General features: G+C 41.6%; 1 protein-coding gene across 5 annotated transcripts in view; it reads left to right on the top strand.

The window, feature by feature from the left end:
- Positions 1–20,863, top strand: part of SLC4A8 (solute carrier family 4 member 8) — a 228,456-nt gene that overhangs the window by 54,528 nt on the left and 153,065 nt on the right. For 4 of the 5 annotated variants that reach the window (XR_009211717.1, XM_058433741.1, XM_032143428.2 and 1 more), the window contains exons 17-22: positions 7,116–7,229; positions 10,036–10,197; positions 11,037–11,288; positions 15,002–15,070; positions 16,203–16,376; positions 18,226–18,363. Coding sequence is in view for 4 of the 5 variants with exons in the window: in XM_058433741.1 (XP_058289724.1) it covers positions 7,116–7,229; positions 10,036–10,197; positions 11,037–11,288; positions 15,002–15,070; positions 16,203–16,376; positions 18,226–18,363 (909 nt within the window). In the remaining variant the exon portion in view is untranslated. Of the gene's footprint in view, positions 1–1,288; positions 2,654–7,115; positions 7,230–10,035; positions 10,198–11,036; positions 11,289–15,001; positions 15,071–16,202; positions 16,377–18,225; positions 18,364–20,863 lie in introns of those variants that run through there. The other variant, XM_032143429.2, reaches the window with a different exon arrangement.

Here is a 20,863-nt window from a genome sequence, read left to right as displayed (position 1 = left end):
GTTTGGTTGAAAGGATTTTTCCAGAAACTGTAGGAAAATGAAGCAGAATCAACTGGGTGAAATACAGCACAAACATTGGATTAGGATGTGGTGAATTGTGTACAATCAGGATTCTGGTTGTGACTGGGGCCCCTGTCTCATAGGAGCTTAATACGATGTGAGCCAGGGACGCAGTGTCCAAGGCCCATGGCCGGGAGACCTGGATGCTGGCTGTGGACCTTGGGCAAGTCCCTCATCTTCCCTATGCCTCACCTCATCTGCACAATGATGTGATGACACCTGCTGTCTCTTTCCAATTATGCTTCAAAGATACAGTGAGATTTGATATGATGACCCAAGAGTAGAAGGTGGTGTGCCATGGTGTGTCCTAGTTTAGCATGCTCCCTGCCTTCTCTTCTCTGACATTTTCTTCAATTTGGGAACAAATGGGATTGGCAGAAGGAGGGGAGCTCATGGTGTAGTAATACTCTACTGAAGTGTGCCTACTGGTATTACCTTCTAATGTTGAATTGGATTTCCTAAAGCAGCCCACTTTGTTACTGAAGTTGCTGACTCCTGTGGAAATCCCCATACTAAGCAGCCTTACAAAATCCAGTCCGCATAGAATAATAACTCCACACAGGCATCAAAAATGGATTGTCTTCAATTATGTGACAAAGCAAAGGCCTTTTTGGGGGATGGAGGATGATTGGGTGTTTGGATTGAAATGTAGACAAAGGGGCTGGGTGCGGTGGCTCATGGCTATAATCCCAGCACTTCGGGAGGCCAAGGTGGGTGGATCACTTGAAGCCAGGAGTTCAAGACCAGTCTGGCCAACATGGTGAAACCCCATCTCTACTAAAAATACAAAAATTAGCTGGGCATGGTGGTGCATGACTGTAATCCCAGCTACTGGGTTGAGGCACGAGAATTGCTTGAGCCCGGGAGGGGGAGGTTGCAGTGAGCTGAGATCGTGCCACTGCACTCCAGCCTGGGCAACAGAGTGAGACTTGGTCTCAAAAAAAAAAAAAATGTGGACAAAGATAGCTAGCAAGTGTATTTTGAGCAAAATACATATTTTATAATACAATTTTATAAATAAACTTTGTAAAATCAATGGTATAAAATCAATATTTAAGATTATGTTACTTAATTTCATTAAATAGAAAAAAGAAATTCAGCCCTTCTGATGCCCAAACATATTGTAAGAAAGTGTACTATGGCTGCCCTTTTTTCTGCCTCACGAAACAGAGGGCTGTTTCTACAAGGCCAAGTTTTGTATAAATTGAATTTTTTTTTTTTTTTTCAGATGGAGTCTTGCTCTGTCGCCTGGCTGGAGTGCGGTGGTGCGATCTCGGCTCACTGCAACCTCCGCCTCCTCCCGAGTAGCTGGGACTACAGGCATGCACCACCACACCCAGCTAATTTTTGTATTTTTAGTAGAGACGGGGTTTCACCATGTTGGCCAGGATGGTCTCAATCTCTTGACCTCGTGATCTGCCCGCCTCAGCCTCCCAAAATGCTGGGATTACAAGCATGAGCCTGGCCAAGTGTTATTCTTTATTTCAGATTGAGAGTTGGGAAAAACTGGAGCAAATAATGGACTTCTTTCTTGCTTGAAAATGTATTTATATGTATGTCTTATTATATACAAGGCAGATTTCCCTGGAATAAAAGTCTAGAATGTACTGCTTAATTTTACACATGTGTGCAGACAATATTATCTGTGAGTGAAAAGTGGAATAATACGTGGATTTTATCAGCCTGTTAGGAGTCCTCTGTGTGAGACATGGTGGTATAATTGTGAAGTTCTTACTGTATGCGGATGTTCACGTGAAAGATAGTACTTTCTTCCCGTAAATATCTTTTGATTTCCATTTGTATGGAGTCCCAATGGGTGTATCTTTGGAAAACATGATGTGTCAAAATTTGTATTTTGTTCATTGATCTAAATGCCCATGTAACTAATCAGAAATCCAATTTGGCTCAGATTGGGACTTTTCTTTTAAAGGAAAAAAAAATACAGAAAAGACTACTGGAAGAATCATGTTCAAATGACATTTCACATCAATGTTTCTTCAATATTTTGGAGTTGACTTGGTTGTTTTCTCCTACTTACAATAGAATGTGCCTGCTGTTTCTCTGTCACTCACTTTGGGCTTGCAGGAAGTACAACGGGAATAGCCTGAGCCTCTTGCTTCCTGTATAATTTATTCACTTTACCTGAACTGCCTTACCTGAAGTTCATAGTGAGAACACCTGGGCTTGTACCCTGACTCCACCTTTAAGTGTGATAGGGCCAAGTTGCTTTACCTCTCTGGGCGTTTTTCTTTAAAACGAATGGGTTAAATTAGATGAGCTCAGAAGTCCCTTCCTGCCCTAACATTCTCTTCTATTTTTATTTTCCTGTGGTTACTACTATTAGGGTCAGACATGTGAAATGTGAGGGACCATTTAGAGATTTAGATGTTATATTTTTGGATTATTACAGAGTATACACCCAAGTTTAGGACCTGTATCATTTTTAGTGTCCCCACCCCATTTCTATTTCTGCTCCACTTGTCTTTACTTTCTTTGTAATCATCTCATTTTTTTTTTCCACTCTTGAAACTCACAACTTTCCAGTCCATGAGCAACTTTGCTACCATCCCCCTCAAAAACAAATCTATTTAAAACACCCTCCTAGAAAAACCTCTGAACCACCTTCAGCTAAATCTGTAACGTTTATAGAATATTTTAAAATTTTAATTCAGCTACAGTTATGATCCCCAAACAAGTGCTGACGAAGCTATCACAGAAAGGATGTCTTTTTCACCTTGTAGGTATCATTGTTGCTAAATCACATCAGTACAGGCCTTCTGTGGGGAGACAGCAGGGGGCAGGGGCAGGACTAAGGGATGGGAGTAGATAAAATTGTGATTCTGTCCCTTACTCTAGGTAAAAAATCCTAGGTTATAAAACAAGGTTCTGGGCCAAGCACCGTGGCTCACGCCTGTAATCCCAGCACTTTGGGAAGTTGAGGCGGGCAGATGGCTTGAGCCCAGGAATTTGAGACCAGCCTGGGCAACATGGCAAAACCCTATCTCTACAAAGTATATATATATATAAAAAAAATTAGCCAGGAGTGGTGGCGTGTGCGTATAGTCCCAGCTACTCAGGAAGACTGAGGTGGAAGGATCACTTGAGGCCAGGGAGGTCAAAGCTGTAGTGAGCTGTGATGACGTTACTCACTTCAGCCTGGACAACAGAGTGACACCTGCTCAAAAACAAAAAAAAACAAAACAAAACAAAACAAAAGTTCTCTACTCTTAAGTTGGTATATAAGATGACCTGCACAGTGTCACAGAGATTTCCCACTCAGTAAATCACTCCGAAAGAGTTTGCATAAGATTCTGTAGACTTGCAGTATTTAATGTGGGTAGTCAATAGCTACATGTGGCAAATGGCCACTTGAAATTTGGCTTGCCAAATTGAGACTGTACTGTACACATAAAATATATACCAGATCTTGAAGGATTGGTACCAAAAAAGAATATAAAACGTTTCATCAATATTTTATATTGATTACATACTGAAATGACAGTATTTTAGATATATCGATTAAATAAAATAATAATTTGATAAATATAATTATTTTCACTGATTTTTATATTTTTTATATGGCTACTAAAAAATTTAAAATTAGACATATGGCTAACGTACTTCTTTGTTTTTTGAGACAGAGTCTCACTCTGTCGCCCAGGCTAGAGTACAGTGGCACAATCTCGGCTCACTCCAACCTCCACCTCCTTGGGTTCAAGTGATTCTCTTGCCTCAGCCTCCTGTGTAGCTAGGATTACAAGTGTGCACCACCATGTCTGGCTAATTTTTCTATTTTTAGTAGTGACAGAGTTTCACCATGTTGGCCAGGCTGGTCTCGAATTCCTGTCCTCAAGTGATCCACCCACCTCAGCCTCCCAAAGTGCTGGGATTACAGGCGTGAGCCACCGTGCCTGGTCTGGCTAATGTAATTCTATTGGACATGCTACTCTACACTTACATGGTTTGGGGTAGGCAGTGAAATACCATAGGTAGAAAAGGTAATTCAGTGAATCATCCAAATAGACAGAAACAACACAAATATTTTTGCTGGAGTCAGGAGCACTATGTGGCACCGAACACCTCCCAGAAAGCAGAAAATTTTTCTGCCTGAAAATCAATGTATATATAAGACCCCAATTAAAAAACAAAAGCAAATGAGCCCCAAACTGTCTTCTCTCAGCTTTGCCTGGGAGCTGCTATCTTTGCACTTATTTTTCTAGCATCTTCTAGGTGCCAAGGATATTAGCCACATGAGGGAGCCGAGCATACTTGTTTCATTTTAGGCATCATTCTTTTGTGGTTCCCCCCACCCCAGGTATTGTTGAGTCTGTCCAAAGCTGGGTGAAATACCACGCAAGTCTTGCTGCTCTCAGTGTGCTGCTTTTCTCTGCCTTGGTGGAGGCTGAGCCTGTTGCCGGTACCCACCAGCCCAGTAGGTTTTGATGCTGCCTCCTGAAAGAGATTGTATTTGTTTCATTTTGTACTAGTCACAGTTGTTGTTTAAACTACATCAAATTTGGGGGAAGAATATTTGCCTGTGATGGACAGAGAGATAGATGATTTATTGCTTCAAGTGTTTTAAATTAAAAGCTATTCTCACACACACACAAAAAAAAAAGAAAGAAAAAGAAAAGAAAGGGAGCTCAAATCAGGAGGAAATGGTAGTTTTTCCTGTAAGTGAGGTTTCAGCCAGGCACATTTTCTTTTTTTCTTTTTTATTTTTTTTCTTTTTTATTTTTTCTTTTTTTTACGTCAGTAGTGGTTTATTAAACGGTTATATCACATCTGGAAAACATTATTCAAAACATTTATTCAGCCTACTTCCTGTTCATATTTTAGAAGATGTAAAGCAATGAAATTTGCTCTAAATAAATGGCATTTTTTTTGCCATTGTTTGGCATCTTGCCAGGTTACTTTTTACATCCAAGTTCAAGTGATATTTTGTTCTCAAAATAAAATAATTTTCAAGGTTTGCAAGTATAATGCGAAAATTTTAACAGGGATTCTTTTTTTTTAATCATACTTTAAGTTCTAGGGTACATGTGCACAACGTGCAGGTTTGTTACATATGTATACATGTGCCATGTTGGTGTGCTGCACCCATTAACTCGTCATTTACATTAGGTATATCTCCTAATGTTATCCCTTCCCCCTCCCCCTACCCCACAACAGGCCCCGGTGTGTGATGTTCCCCATCCTGTGTCCAAGTGTTCTCATTGTTAAGTTCCCACCTATGAGTGCGAACATGCGGTGTTTGGTTTTCTGTCCTTGCTATAGTTTGCTCAGAATGATGGTTTCCAGCTTCATCCATGTCCCTACAGAGGACATGAACTCATCCTTTTTTATCAGCCAGGCACATTTTCAATACAGGGTACATAAATGGGAGGAGGACTCAGTTAATTAGATATTTAGTGTACACCCATATATGACTAGAACACATTCTTAGACTTCAGTGAGCCTACGTGGCAGTCACGGGAGGTACATATTAAATAAGTTCTGGGTCTTTGTTTCCTGCTAGGACAAATAGTTAACAAGTGGCTGTTCTGTACTGACTACTTGCTCAGGCCTGGGTTAAGTGCTAGGCGGATGCAACAGAAACTTAAAAGATAGTATCTGTCATCAGATAGGAAGGAAAAACACATGAAACCATCAGGTGCCATATAGAAAGTAGTAAACAGTTGGATGCCCACCTGGGATGTACGTGCCATAGGAGTTCAGGGGAGAAAAGGGCCACTGGGCCCCAGGATGGTTAAGTGGGCTTCATGTTGGGGATGGGGAGGCAGTGGATACTCAGAGAATTTGTATTACATCCAGAGAAGAACTAACAAAACCATGGAGGAGAAACTGGAAACCTTGGGCTTCAAAGCAAAATGAAGTCAGGCTAAGGTACCAGTGATATTACATGTGGCTAAGGTATATTTTGCTTTCACTCTTTTGGAAGCCTAGATTAAGGCAGGCATGGGTCATTTGCCAGGTACTGTATTTTATTAAAGCCACACTATAAAGTGAGGCAGTCCTTTTATGATGGATCCTAAATTGGATGGGAATCTCCAACAAAATAGAGATATGTGCCATGGAGGAAAATAAAGCAGTAAAGAAGTACAGGAAGTGCTGGGGTGGAGGGAGGTGGCCAATTTTAAGTAGGATCATCAGAGAAGAGCTCAAGGAGAAGGTGATATTTGAGTTGAACCTAAAAGACGTGAGGGAGCTACCCAAGAGGTTACCTGGAGGAAAGGCTTGTTAGGTAGAGGCATGAACAAGTACAAAGACCCCAAGGTGGGAGTGAGCTTGGCATGTTTAAGGAAACAGCAACGCGGTCTGTGTGTCTGGAGCAGAGTGGGCAAGCAGGAGAGCAATAAGAGCTGGGGTGGGAGATGTGATGATGCCAATTGTGTGGCCCTCATAGGCCAAGAAGGCCTTTTGGCCAGAAGCCATTTCAGGGTTTTGATAGAGGAGTGACATGACCCAACTTATGTTTCAAATAATTACTCCAGTGATTGCATTTAAAAAACACTGCAGGGCAAAGGCAGAAGCAAGTGAGGAAGCTGCTACCATTACCCGAACAGGAGCTGATGGTGACTTGGATCTGGGTGGGAGCAGTGGTGGTGGTAAGAAGTGATCAGACTCGGGATATGTTCTGAAGGAAGAGCCAATAGGACTTGCAAACAGACTGGCTATTGGGTATGAGGGAGAAGTGGAGTTGATGATGCTGCTGAGGTTTTTGGCTAGCACTGAGGACCTTGGCTGATCCCAGAAAATCCAAGTTCTCAGAATTAGAGTCCCAACCTGGCCCTAAATGTCCTAAACAGAACTTTTCAGAGGATGGTCTGGGTTATGTTAGCATTTGTCAGAGGGTTCATTCTCCCTCATCATATCCACACTTTATGGGCATTAATTGGGTGATTAACATATTCTTGTTGTTTAAATTTGCTTGCATTAATTCAACTGTAAGATGAAAACATTCTTCTGAGGATTTTTAAGCCTTTTACAATACTAACCTCTTTTCTACTGTATTTAACCTGCCAAAACATGTGTCCACTTCTTTCTCATGCCAGGTACGCTCCATGGTGAGTGACTTTGCTGTTTTCCTCACTATCTTCACAATGGTGATTATTGATTTTTTGATTGGAGTCCCATCACCAAAGCTTCAAGTTCCCAGTGTGTTCAAGGTAAACAGATCTCAGAGTACTTGGTGCACTCATGTAATTTCATACATTCTGATGCCAAGTAAATTTCAAAGTCCTTTTCATATCCTTATCATGAGTTTTATAGTCCTCTAAATCTGAACCTTGCCCCTCATACCTTGTCATTTAGAAGAGCAAACTTCAGACTTGGTCGAATTCAATACAGAAAAGCCAGAGAACAGAAAAACTAAGGTTGTTTAATGAATGAAAAGTATTATTATTATTGTTATTAATACCAATTATTGTTCTTAATATGTTAATATTTAAACAATGGAATGTGCACATTTACATAAATACATTCAAGACACTGTGGAAACATGGGTCTCTGGAACAAGCCTCTTTAACAGCACTTTCATTGAGCATCAGCTGTATAAGGGCACTGGGAAGAATGAAAAAGGTAAAGGACTTGTCCTGAACCTTCAAGGATGGTGCCCCTTCCTTAAAGGAGGAGAATGGAACTAAGAGGAGCCTCATCAGGAGTCTGGGGCCCTTGCTGGAGTAATCGTGACATCTCTTTCGAAATCGTCTCAATCTGATTTCATTGTTTGTGTAACTCTCTCTAATATGTGATATTTTTCAAGAACCTGTACAAAAAGTCAAACAAATGATCAATACATGGGGACGCCAAATCGATTTCAGTTTGGGAGAACTGACTAAGTAGACAAAGAAGATAGAAAAGCTGAACTCAGTTCTATAGATCCCCATAGGGTGAGAGGAGAGAAAATCTGTGCATACTCAGTGACTTGAGAAGAATTATGAAGTAGGAAAATGGGAGAAGTTGGTGAGGAGAAGGCCGACAGGACTAAAGGCAGTCCCTGACTTGTAAATGCTCCCTTCAGTTGTCCCTTTCCTTTCTCTTTTTTCTCTATACCCATGAAGTAGGCCTGTTGAAATACGTTCTTCCATATTGTCTGAAAATTTTTAATTTTGTTGAATTTGCTGAAATGCCACCAGTTGGAAGTTTATGGACTAATCAATTCCTCTTGTAAGTATAATACCTTCTAGAATATGGCACTCTTGCCTTTGTGTGAATGAGCACAATCAGCTTTCTCTCTAATACCTAGCTGAGATCAGTGCTGCAGGATGAATGGATTTTGTGTAAAAATAGGTAATATGGGAACATTAAGCAGTCCTTGGAAAGGTTCCCTAAGGGATAGGCCTAAGATAGTCAGAAGGCACTGAATTTCTGGGACATCTGTGAAGAACGCCTCTGGGAGGTAGGACAGGGGAGAAAGGGAAACGGGAGAACGTCAAAGAAAATGTTGCTCATGACAGGCTCCATTTTTAGGAGGCAGAGAAGAAGTTTTCTTCTTTTTGTCTCTCCCTATTGTACCACATGGCACTCAACTCCCAAGACCCAATCTGAAGGCTAGTACTATTACTAGGGGTATAACATCATTAAGGGTTTATTTAATAAGTTTTTGTGTTGGTCTGAGAACTTAACTACCACTTAGAACATTGTTACTAAGGAAACATAGATTCTGTAAACTTTTAGAAGCTAACCCATTCATAATTTTGGACTTGGTGGTGTTATTAAAGAGTCTTTGAATCCTAGAGTCATGACTAATGAGGAACCAAATCAAATATAATAGTCTGTGCTTTGTTTCTTGAATTTGGGTCAACTCTGGTCCAGTTGGTATCCCTGGCCTTTTGTCCTCTAGCACCACTTGCCAAAAAAGGGCAAATTTGTCTTCCTCAGAGTACACTGCAGGGGTGGGGTAAGGATCTAGGTGAGTTTAGATATGTTGTGAACACCCCAATAAGATTTATAAACAGTTGTATTACAGGGGCATTGGAGAGGATCCTAGGTCAAACAAACCCCCAACTTTAGCCATCTTAGGCTCCTTCTCAAGTCTCTGATGGCTGGACCCCTGTTTCACTACTGATGGGAGAAGACCCTTGGAGCAATCCAGTCCATTCAAAGCCCAAGAGATTCCATGCAGATGGCTCCACTTTGCCTTTATTTATGCTGTAGACCCATATTATATGGCTCTGGAGAGAAGTAGTAAGAGAATAGTCCAAGTTATTTATATTTGTCTTTGGAAGTTATTAAATTTTTTTGACAACAGATATAGTTGTTAATTATATTTTACTTGGATTAATGTTGAGATACACTTGTTTTCTCTCTACACAAAGGTTTGGAAAGTAAGTGTAAGGAAGTGCAAGATTAATGAATATTTTCACAAGAAATTAATAATTGAGGATTGACTGTTTCAAAGGGGATTTGGAACTATTACTGAGCAAAAGGGGCTTGCTGCCCAATGTGCTAGAAGCCAATACTATGATACCAGGCTTTTGAGGAAGAAAAGTTTTTTATTTCAAGTTTACTAACAAGGAGACAGGAATACAGCTCAAATCTGTCTCCCTGCACTAGCTTTACTTCAATAGTTAGAAAAGGTTTAGGGGGTGGATTCTGGGACAGTAGGTTATTGGTAGAAGGAAAGGGGAGGTCTGAAAAGTCCTCAGGCATTCATAGTTATCTCTTCATGCTACCTCTGGGTCCTCTGTGCCAAGGGGGTTTCAGCAAGTTGTTTCTTTTCTTATCTACCATCCTGCAAACCCAAGAATTTCTGTTAGTCATTGGTGTCTTTAACTGTTTGGGAAGTGGTTTCAGAACAAGGTCATAGATTTCCTAAGGAGTTGCTGTATTTCATGCCTTTTTTTAATTTTATTTTTTTTAAGAACTCTCACTCAAGAATAAAAAGAAACATGGATATTGTGATACAGTTTGATATGTTTTACCCCAATGACTATAACTTAAAATACAAAAATAATATATTTTCCCCCTTAGCCAACAAGGGATGATCGTGGATGGATTATTAATCCCATTGGCCCCAATCCCTGGTGGACTGTGATAGCTGCAATTATCCCAGCTCTTCTCTGTACTATCTTGATATTCATGGATCAGCAGATCACAGCCGTCATTATTAACAGGAAGGAACATAAGCTCAAGGTAAAAAGAGGTTCTGACCTAGAAGGCTGCTATGGCAACCTGTTACATTTTTGTAAAATTTTAGGGTAAGCACATCTAGACCAGAAACTGTAGAATCTCATAGAAGAGGTTCATAAGGGGTTTCCATTCTTTAATAACAAAGATTGCTTTGGAGATTAGAGTGGAACATGGTGGTATGGTATGAAAGCAAGGTGGACTCCATTACTCTCCTCTCACACCTCTGGGGAAGGTGATTGGATAGAGTTCCTGGTGTTCCGTATATAGCTATATGCTTTGGGTCAAGCAACTGTACAGCTTGTCTTCCTGAGGTTCAGGTGGCGGCCGGGGCCACTGTTTCCTAGAGGTGGGTATTCTCCCATTGATGTCTGTTACTATAGTTTCTAGGCTGAAACTGGAACCCTAGGATCCTAGGGAAGTAACAGAGCAGGCAAGCAATATCCAAATCTGTCAACGATCTGGGGGTATGTGGTAGGAAGCCAATAAGGACACTTATATCTAACTCCCATAATTTCTACCATCTAGAATGGTCAAGATGTGGCAGGGTGTCTGGTTAATCTTCCAGAGAAGAATGGATCTTTGAATGTGTAAGACTCGGAGTAAGCCGGAGGCACTTGGAAAAAGAATCAATATTGGCATATATAGGACAGGCTAAGATTCCCCTTTTTCTTCTTTGTTTCCTCCTAACCAGGAGGGGCTACAAGACTCCTCTTGGATCCCTGAACCCCTTCCTTCTTATCCATACACCCCTTCCTGCTTTGGGCCTGAGACCCCTAGCTCACTGTTCTATGCCCTACTACAGCTAGCCTACTGATGGTGACAAAGACTCTGTTTCCCCACAGAAAGGCTGTGGCTACCACCTGGACCTACTGATGGTGGCCATCATGCTAGGTGTCTGCTCCATCATGGGCCTGCCCTGGTTTGTAGCTGCAACTGTCTTGTCCATCACACATGTGAACAGCCTCAAGCTAGAATCTGAATGCTCTGCTCCTGGAGAACAGCCCAAGTTCCTGGGCATCCGAGAACAGAGAGTGACAGGCCTTATGATCTTTGTGCTGATGGGCTGCTCAGTCTTCATGACGGCTATCTTAAAGGTAATCATCCTTTCACTTATTCGGCAAATATCAAGGGCCTGATTTGTGCCAGGAATCCTGCACTGGAGATTACAGTGGTGTCAAATAGATACACATACAAATCCCTGCCCTGAAAGAGTTTATTCTAGAGGGGAAAGACAGGTGTAGTTAAGAAAATTAGTTAAGAAAACAAACATGATAACTACAGAATGTGAATAGTGATATAAAGGAAATACACAGTGCTTTCTGGCACTATAGAGAACTGAGAGGGGTCTATTTTAGTTAGGATGGTCAGAGAAGGCTTCTCTGAGGAGATGCTTTTTAAGAAGAGGTGGAGGCCAGGTGCAGTGGCTCACACCTGTAATCCCAGCACTTTGGGAGGCTGAGGCGGGTGGATCATGAGGTTCAGAGATCGAGACCACCTTGGCTAACACAGTGAAACCTCGTCTCTACTAAAAATACAAAAACAAAATTAGCCAGGCATGGTGGCGGGCGCCTGTAGTCCTAGCTACTAGGGAGGCTGAGGCGGGAGAATGGCGTGAACCCAGGAGGTGGAGTTGCAGTGAGCCGAGATCATGCCACTGCACTCCAGCCAGGGCAACAGAGTGAGACTCCACAACAAAAAAAAAAAAAAAAAAAAAAAAAAGATGAGGTGGAGCCATGCCATGGATGGTGGGAGATGGCACGGAAGGAGGGGAGAAAAGCAGTCTAGTCAGGCCCTTAGGTGGGAAAGAGTGATATGTGTTCTATGAAATATCAGGGCCATGTGGCTCATGGGCATTGACTCAAGACAAGAGCACAGTGCAATGAGAAGGAAAGAGAGGCAGGGGCAGATCATGTAGGGCCTTGTCGACAGTGGGCAAGGTAACCTTTGAAGGGTTTTAACAGGAGAGGGACATGATCCAGCTAGTTTAAAAAGATCACTCTGGCTGATGTCTAGGGAAGAATAGAAGCAGACAGAGCAGTGAAGCTGTTGCAGGTGACAGATGATGGTGGCTTGGATAAGGAAGCTGGTAGTAGGGACAGATAAAAAGGCATGGCTTCTGTATAGCTTGGAGGGAGACCCAAAGGTCTCAATTGTTGACTGGATCTGGAATGGGGTGAGGAACATAGAAAAATCGAAGAAGCCTATTAGGTTTCTGACTTGACCATCTGGTGGAGAGTGATGGCATTTATTAAGATGGAAAAGATGGTATGATTTTTGTGAGGGGTGGGGCTGTGATCAGATTTGGAGTGAGATGTCTGGGAGTCATCTAAGTGAAGAGGCTAGAGGAGGGTTCTGGACTAAAATATAAATTTGGGTATAAATTTGGGAGTGAACAGCACATAGGTGGTATTGAAAGCCGAGGGAATAGATGAGAGAACTCAGGGAAAACAGAAGACGTAAAAGAGAAGTGAGACATAAGAGAAGAGCAGAGTTAGAGGTTGGGTAGAGGACGAGGTAGCAACAGAGTCTCAGAAGGAGCTGCCAGAGAGGTGGGAAGAAAACTAGGGGGATGTGGTATTAGGGAAGCCAAGTAAGGAAAATGTTTCAAGAAAGAGGGACTGGGTAGACACGTCTTGGAAGATGAAGACTAAGCTAAGGCCATTGGATTTAGCAACATTGGAGGCCTCAGGTTATCCGACACGAGCAGAGTCAGTGGATTGCATTAGTTTCTGCTGCCTGTGGGTGATTTAGAAGTAGAAGCAAAAGCAGAAGCTGACCATGATAAAAATCATTTTGTTCTGAAATGAAATGATTACATGTAAGTTAAATTACAGGCCTCCATGGCTGGCTCTTCCTCCATCCCTGTCTGGGGATGGGCAGACACACACACACACACACACACACACACACACACACACACTCCTCTTTAACAGAAATGATGCCTTTTAAATCTTCCATCATCTCAAAAAATCTTCCAAATCCTTAGGGATTTAGTGTATTTTTAACATGGAACTTTTTTACTGACCAGTGACTTGAGGCAGGAGTTGGGGGTATCTTATCAGAGAAGGAATTCAGTGGAACTATAGAGTAGAAATCCAATTATAGGTGGCTAAAGAGTGAATAGGAGATAAGGAAGTAAAGACTGCAGGCAAATCTCTCAAGAGGTTATTCTGCGAAGCAAGATGGAAAAATGGCCGTGGCTAGTATGAGAAGTGGGGCTAAAAGAGAGGGTTTTTTTTTTTTTTGGTACAGATAGAGTATACTTTGAACATTAAAAAATTGTTTTGTGGGTGGAAGGCCTGCATCTGGGAGATTGGGGTGAGAAGGAAACTTTACGGCTGTATTCCCAGGCGCCAACCATTCTGGAGCACTGCCTTGTCTCTCTTGCCTCATCTTTCCTTCTTTTTGGCAAATCTTCAAACACCCCAGCCTGTACCACAAATGCCCTTCAAGGGTGAGAACTGAGAGGGATGGGAAGGATTTCTGAACCATCTTCCTGTCCCCTCACTTTCCACTCAACCTTACCACCCACCTCTCCTGACGCCCCTTTCCCACCTCATATGCCCTGTCCCCAGCCCAACTCCCACTCCCACCTGGTTGAGGCATCATCTGGAAGAGCCTAAACATTGCTGCTTCTCCAAGATAGAACCACGAAGGCATGGCAGTGGCCATCCCCGGGCTTTCCCCTAGCTGCTTCAGGACAATTCTCTTAGGACAACTATTCAGTAGTTCACAAACAACATCGAATTGGGATGTCTAATCACTCTACAGCTGGAACATAAAATCCAGTGGGGGATTTTCTAATTCTATGTTTTTTAAAATTTTACTTTAAGTTCTGGGATACATGTGCAAAACGTGCAGGTTTGTTACATAGGTATACATGTGCCATGGTGGTTTGCTGCACCTGTCAACCGATCACCTAGGTTTTAAGCCCCACATGCATTAGGTATTTGTCCTAATGCTCTCCCTCCCCTTGCCCCCCACCACCCGACAGGCCCTGGTGTGTGGTGTTCCACTCTCTGTCCATGTGTTCTCATTGTTCAGCTCCCACTTATGAGTGAGAACCTGCGGTGTTTGGTTTTCTGTTCTTGTGTTAGTTTGGAGGGAAGAATCAGGTTTGGGAATATTCTTTAGCCCTAGAATGAAAACAAGTCCAGTTGAGTTTTCAGCTCTGAGACTTCCCTTGCCTCGATTCTGTAGGCCCAATTTCCCTACCTTGAGTCAGTCTGAAGATTACCTAGGTTGATAGACATGATGTGATCAGAAAGTCATGTTCAAATACTGTGTGGATGTTCAAGTGCAGTATCATAATGTCAGTGTTTCCCCCCAGACCATTACCTCTCTGATAAGATACGTCCCCACTCTTGCCCTCAAGCCACTGGTCAGTGAAAGAGGAAGCTTTTTTGGTTCACATTAAAATGCATCAAATCCCTGAGGAGATGATTGTGAGATTACAGAAGATTTAAAAGGCATTATTTCTATGAGAGGGGTGTGTTTGTGTGTGTGTGTGTGTGTGTGTGTGTGTATGTGTGCCCATCCCCATGGAGGAGGAAGAGCCAGATGGGTGAGATGGGAGGTCTAACTTACATGTAATCATTTCGTTTCAGAACAAAATGATTTTTATCATTGTCAGCTTCTGCTTTTGCTTCTACTCCTAAGTCACCTACAGGCAGCAGAAACTAATGCAATGTGTCTGCAGCTATTTTGTGACTTTGTTTCATTCTTGGAGATATAAAAGTTTATATAGTTTTGAGTGTGCTGTGATACCAAATTCAATGTCTGGCCTTTCTTGCCCTTTTGTCTTCAGTTTATTCCAATGCCGGTACTCTATGGAGTTTTCCTCTACATGGGAGTTTCTTCACTACAGGGAATTCAGGTATTGTATGGTTCAGCCAGGGCAGTTTCCTCTCACTCAAGTTTGCATGTCCTGTCCAGGGAAGGACAGCTCCCCAAGAGAAGCACAACCAGTTCTTGAGAAAGTTATTTCCTAGTCTTGCCACTTAGGCTATTTTAGACATGTATTTGGATACAGGGAGAAAAACAGCCATGTTGGCAAGAGAGTACAGAGACTTCCAGGGTGGTCTGGCTTGATGTCATGGCTCCAGTCATTCGTTAATTATTCAACAGACAATTTTTTCGGCATGTATTAAACATTAGGTGCTTTGCCAGGTGCTGGTAAACTTGGATCTGAAAGGTTGATCAAGAACCAAACTGGCTTTCACTCTTGGACAGATCTAGGTTAGTGCCAGGCTAAAGTGTAAAAATGGGGTGTTTAACTTTGGGGGAGGGTTCATTGGCAGAAGAGATAGGGGAATAGTGGGAGTTGCTCCTGGTAAGGAGATGTCACTTCTTGTTATACTCTGCATTTTTCCATCCATCAACTATTGCTCTGAGTCTTTCAAAAAGAAAAATCAGGAGCTTGTCATTGATAACTTGGGTATTCCAGATAATATAATAACTTAGGCTGATTATTTTTTGTTTGAATGGAATGTCCAATGGCCAGTCTTATATACTGAGTTCTACTATGAACTTGGGCAGGTTATTTAATCTCTGGTTCTCTTTTTTCCTTATTGTAAGGATGATCATTTTTTATATATCTAGAATGTTATGAGGTTTTATTTTATCTTTTCACTATAAATAATCAATGAATAGCTCCAAACTCCTAAAACAAGTAAGAGATTTGGTTTTGATACTGAGCAGAAAGATGTAATTGGTTTATTTTGTTTTCAACACTCCCTGAGAAAGAGCTCTCTTAGGAGACACAGAGTGGGATAGGAGAAAGAAGTTTGAACCTAGAATTAGAAAAGATGGATTCAAATTTTGACTTTGCCACTTAATAACCTTGGCCAAATTGCCTGGTCTTTTAAAGTCTCAGTTTCCATTTCTGTCCAGAGGAAATTGTGTTACCTACCTTTCAGAGCAGGTGATGTAAGAGATATGAATGGGTCTAACAAAGCTTCTGACCCAGAGTGCCCTCCTGAAAATAAATGCCAGTTCTTTCCTTTCAGTTCTTTGATCGTCTAAAGCTCTTTGGGATGCCTGCAAAGCACCAGCCAGATTTCATCTACCTGCGGCATGTGCCGCTGCGCAAAGTGCACCTCTTCACCCTCATCCAGTTGACCTGTCTCGTCCTACTGTGGGTCATCAAGGCATCTCCAGCTGCCATTGTTTTCCCAATGATGGTGAGGTGGTTTTTAAAAAATAAATTCTTATTATCATTGTTATTTTTTAATGGTAAAATATTATAACTTTAAAATTTACCATTTTTAAGTGTACAGTTGAGTGGCATTAAGTACATTCACATTGCTGTGGAGCCATTACCACCCTCCAGCTCTGGAACTTTTTACATCTTGCAAAACTGAAACTCTGCACCTATTAAACACTAAATCCCCATTCTCCCATACCCTCAGCGCCTGGCAACCACCATTCTACTTTCTGTCTCTATGTATTTGATTATTCTAGGTACATCATATAAGTGAATCACATAATTTGTCCTTTTGTGACTGGCTAATTTCTTTTCTTTCTTTCTTCTTCTTCTTCTTTTTTTTTTTTTTTTTGAGATGGAGTTTCACTCTTGTTACCCAGACTGGAGTGCAATGGCATGATCTCGGCTCACTGCAACCTCCACCTCCCAGGTTCAAGCGATTCTCCTGCCTCAGCCTCCCTAATAGCTGGGATTACAGGTGCCTGCCACCACGCCCAGCTAATTTTTTGTATTTTTAGTAGAGACGGGGTTTCACTATGTTGGCCAGGCTGATCTCAAACTCCTGACCTCAGGTGATCCACCTGCCTCAGCCTCCCAAAGGGCTGAGATTACAGACATGAGCCACTGCGCCCAGCTTGTGATTGGCTAATGTCTTCAAGGTTCATCCATGTTGTAGCATGTGTCAGAATTTCCTTCCTTTTTAGGATGGAATAGTATCCCACTGTATGTAAATACTACATTTTGTTTATCCATTCACCTGTCGATGATACTGTTGTAATATGGGTGTACAAATATCTGTCTGTGTCTCCGTTTTCAATTCTTTGGGGTATATGCCAGGAGTGGAATTGCTGGATCATATGGAAATTCTATCTTTAATTTTTTTCTAATCCTCTAGATCCACACCCTCCTGGTGGGTTTCTCAATTTTGTCAGACTACATATAAGGCTTTGTATTCGTGTATTATGTTCATGGGTTAAATAAATTGCAAATTACTGGGAACTCCTAGAAGGGATCCTATCAATTCCAGATGTATTAGGAAAGTGGTCACTAAATTAGAGAGAAATGTACTTGAATTTAATAAGCCTGATTTGCCTCATTCCTTGTCCAGTCACCAATTATAGCTGATGATCACCAGTCCACCCAGGCAGGATTAATTCTTTGTTTTCCTTTGGCTAAAATGGCCCTCATGGAAAGAAAGTGGAGCAGCAATTGGGATGCCCTGGACGTACCTTTATTGGGGAAATCAGCTGTCAGATTTTAGGCAAGTCACTTTCTCTCTCTGGGCCTCAGTTTCCTCATTTATAAAGTGAGTGTCAGGCCAGGCCAGAGGGCAGAGACGAAAACCACTAGAGACACATGATGCAGGCCCAAAGCAAGGATTTGGGTAGGGGAATGTATAGGCAAAGGATCAGAGGGAATAAAGATGCTCTTCTAAGAGAACCCATCATCCCACTGGGAGGAATGCTTGGGTGGCTGTGGCTGGTCCCACCATGGCCCAGCTCCAGCAGAGGCTTTCTACCCACCTGCTGTCCTGTAGCCTTCCTGCTGACCCCTAGCCATCTGCAGATGATGAGCTCATCTTTTCAATGACAGAATCCAGTTAGCTGCTCTCTAAGTCGTAGAGCTGTTATGATAGTTAAAATACTGTATGTAACATGTGTTAACCTGGCACAAAGAAAGCATTCAATAAATGGTGACTGTTAGGATTCTTATGAGTTTGATTTTGCTTGAAATGTCCTAGTCTGCTGTGAAAATAAGGCTTTGCTTTTAAGTCCAGGAGAGAAATTAGTCCCTTTCATTCCCTTTCGTTTTTTATTTTTCTTCAGGTTTTGGCCTTGGTCTTTGTCAGGAAAGTCATGGATCTCTGTTTCTCTAAGCGAGAGCTGAGCTGGTTAGATGATCTCATGCCTGAAAGCAAAAAGAAGAAGTTGGATGATGCCAAAAAGAAGGCCAAGGAGGAAGAGGTCATAGTCCTTGCACCAGCTGTATACCTGGGGGCCTCAAATTACAGAACATAGGAAGGGCCATGTGAAAAGTCAGCATGTCTGGAATCCCGAGGGTTATATTTAGGAGCTGGGAAGATTACCCCCAACGATGTTCTCAGCTAAGAATGGATTAGGGATTCTTGCTCCTGTCTGTTCTTCATTTTTGGGTTTGACAGCCAGTTATTTTTTCCTTTGTTTACAATCTACTCACCAGGCTCATACCTAGAATGTGAACATACAATATGCCCTTATCAGCAGATTCAATGGCTCACATTCTTTCAAAAGGTCTAATTTGACAAATATATAAGGCCCATTATTTCCTAGAATGTTTGTAATGTATCTAATTCCAAATGGTGCTGTGGTTGGCACCATGCAAAGATAACTTGCATAGGACTTTCTGTCTTTTTTCATTTCCCTCAGCAGTTGGCATCTTGTCATCTACACAATGGACCCTCAATAAATGGCCTATATATGCAAAGAAAGAATGTGTAGCAAAATAAAAATACCAGACCAAGAAATGAGTGAGCTGGGAAGTGTTTCCAAATACAGTTAGTGCCTAAAATAGTGTCCTTTGAAAAAACTTTTAAAAGACTTTTTTTTAGGCCAGGCACAATGGGTTATCCCTGTAATTCCAGGGCTTTGGGAGTTGAGGCTGGAGGATTACTTGAGGCCAGGAGTTTGAGACTAGCCTAGGCAACATAATGAGACCCTGTCTCTACAAAAAAAGAAGAAAAAAAAGAAGAAAAGAAAAAAATCAAAAGAATTAGCTGGATGTGGTGGCACATACCTGTAGTCAGCTACTTGGGAGGCTGAGGTGGGAGGATGCCTTGAGCCCAGGAGGTTGAGGCTGCAGTGAGCCGTGATCATGCCACTGCACTCCAGCCTAGGCTGAGTGAGATCCTATCTCAAGAAAAAAAAAGAAGACTTTTTTTTTCCCCTAATATCTTGAACTTTAAAAATCTTGTATTTCTAAATAAGCTTCAACAATTATAAAATATGAAGTCAATGGAAGAAAACTTTAAAGAGAATATTGATAGAATTCACCACTTAAAATGTGATGCTTTCAGGCATCCAAAACTCTAAACAAAATTTTAAAATCACAGATAAGTTGAGCCGTGTTAATATCCTTACTATTCAAATAATTCTTATAAATTAATAAGAATAATATGAAATTGAAATGAGCAATTGACATATATAATTTACAAAAAAGAAGTACAAATGGCCAGTTGCCTTATGACAAAAATTTCATTCTCACAAATAATCAAAGAAATGATTGTGCAGCATCTGGATTTTACGAAATGAAAATAAATATTAAAAAATAAAAAAGAAATGAAAATTTAAACAAGGAGAATACTTTTTTTACTTGTCGAATTGGCAAAGATTTTTACAAGATAAAAACAAGTGTTGGCAAGACTGTAATTGAAATTGGCTTCTCATACACTAAAAATAGTAATATAGGCTGGGCGCAGTGGCTCATGCCTATAATCCCAGCACTTTGGGAGGCCGGGGCGGTTGGATCATCTGAGGTCAGGAATTTGGGACCAGCCTGGCCAACGTGGTGAAACCCTGTCTCTACTAAAAATACAAAAATTAGCTGGGCGTGGTGGCAGGTGCCTGTAATCCCAGCTGTTAGGGAGGCTGAGGCACAAGAATCGCTTGAACCCGGGAGGCAGAGGTTGCAGTGAGCCGAGATTGCGCCACTCCACTCCAGCCTGGGTGACAGAGTGAGACTTTGTCTCAAAAAAAAAAAAAAAGGTAATACAATCTCTTTAGAGGACAGTTTGACCTTAGAGTCTTAAAAATGTATATGCCCTTTGGCCCAGCAACTCTAATTTTTAAATTTATCCTAAGGATATAATTATCAATGTAGACAAAATATTTTAATTGTGGTGACATAAAGAAAAAAAGAAAATTAAAGTAAATATATTCCAATGGAATATTGTACAACAGTTAAAAAAAATTTTTTTTTTTTGAGACAGAGTCTCGCCCTGTCTCCAGACTGGAGTGCAGTGGCGTGATGTCGGCTCACTGCAACCTCTGCCTCCCGGGTTCACACGATTCTCTTGCCTCAGTCTCCTGAGTAGCTGGGACTACAGGCGCGTGCCACCACGCCCAGCTAATTTTTGTATTTTTAGTAGAGGCGGGGTTTTACCATGTTGGCCAGGATGGTCTTAATCTCTTGACCTCGTGATTCACCCACCTCAGCCTCCCAAAGTGCTGGGATTACAGGCGTGAGCCACCATGCCCTGTCTAAAAATAAAGTTTTAAAAAATACTTAATGATGATAAGTGTTTTGTAATGATACTCAATGATGTGTGCTGTAGTCCCAGCTACTCGGGAGGCTGAGGCAGGAGGATCGCTTGAATCTGGGAGGCGGATATTGCAGTGAGCCGAGATAACACCACTGCACTCCAGCCTGGGCGACAGAGAGAGATCTTGTCTCAAAAAAAAAAAAAAAAAAAGAAGATGGATGTGGTGG

Source organism: Hylobates moloch, unplaced genomic scaffold (assembly GCF_009828535.3).
Source record: "Hylobates moloch isolate HMO894 unplaced genomic scaffold, HMol_V3 SCAFFOLD_22, whole genome shotgun sequence".
Lineage (NCBI taxonomy): Eukaryota > Metazoa > Chordata > Mammalia > Primates > Hylobatidae > Hylobates > Hylobates moloch.
This window is presented reverse-complemented; position numbering and strand designations above follow the sequence as displayed.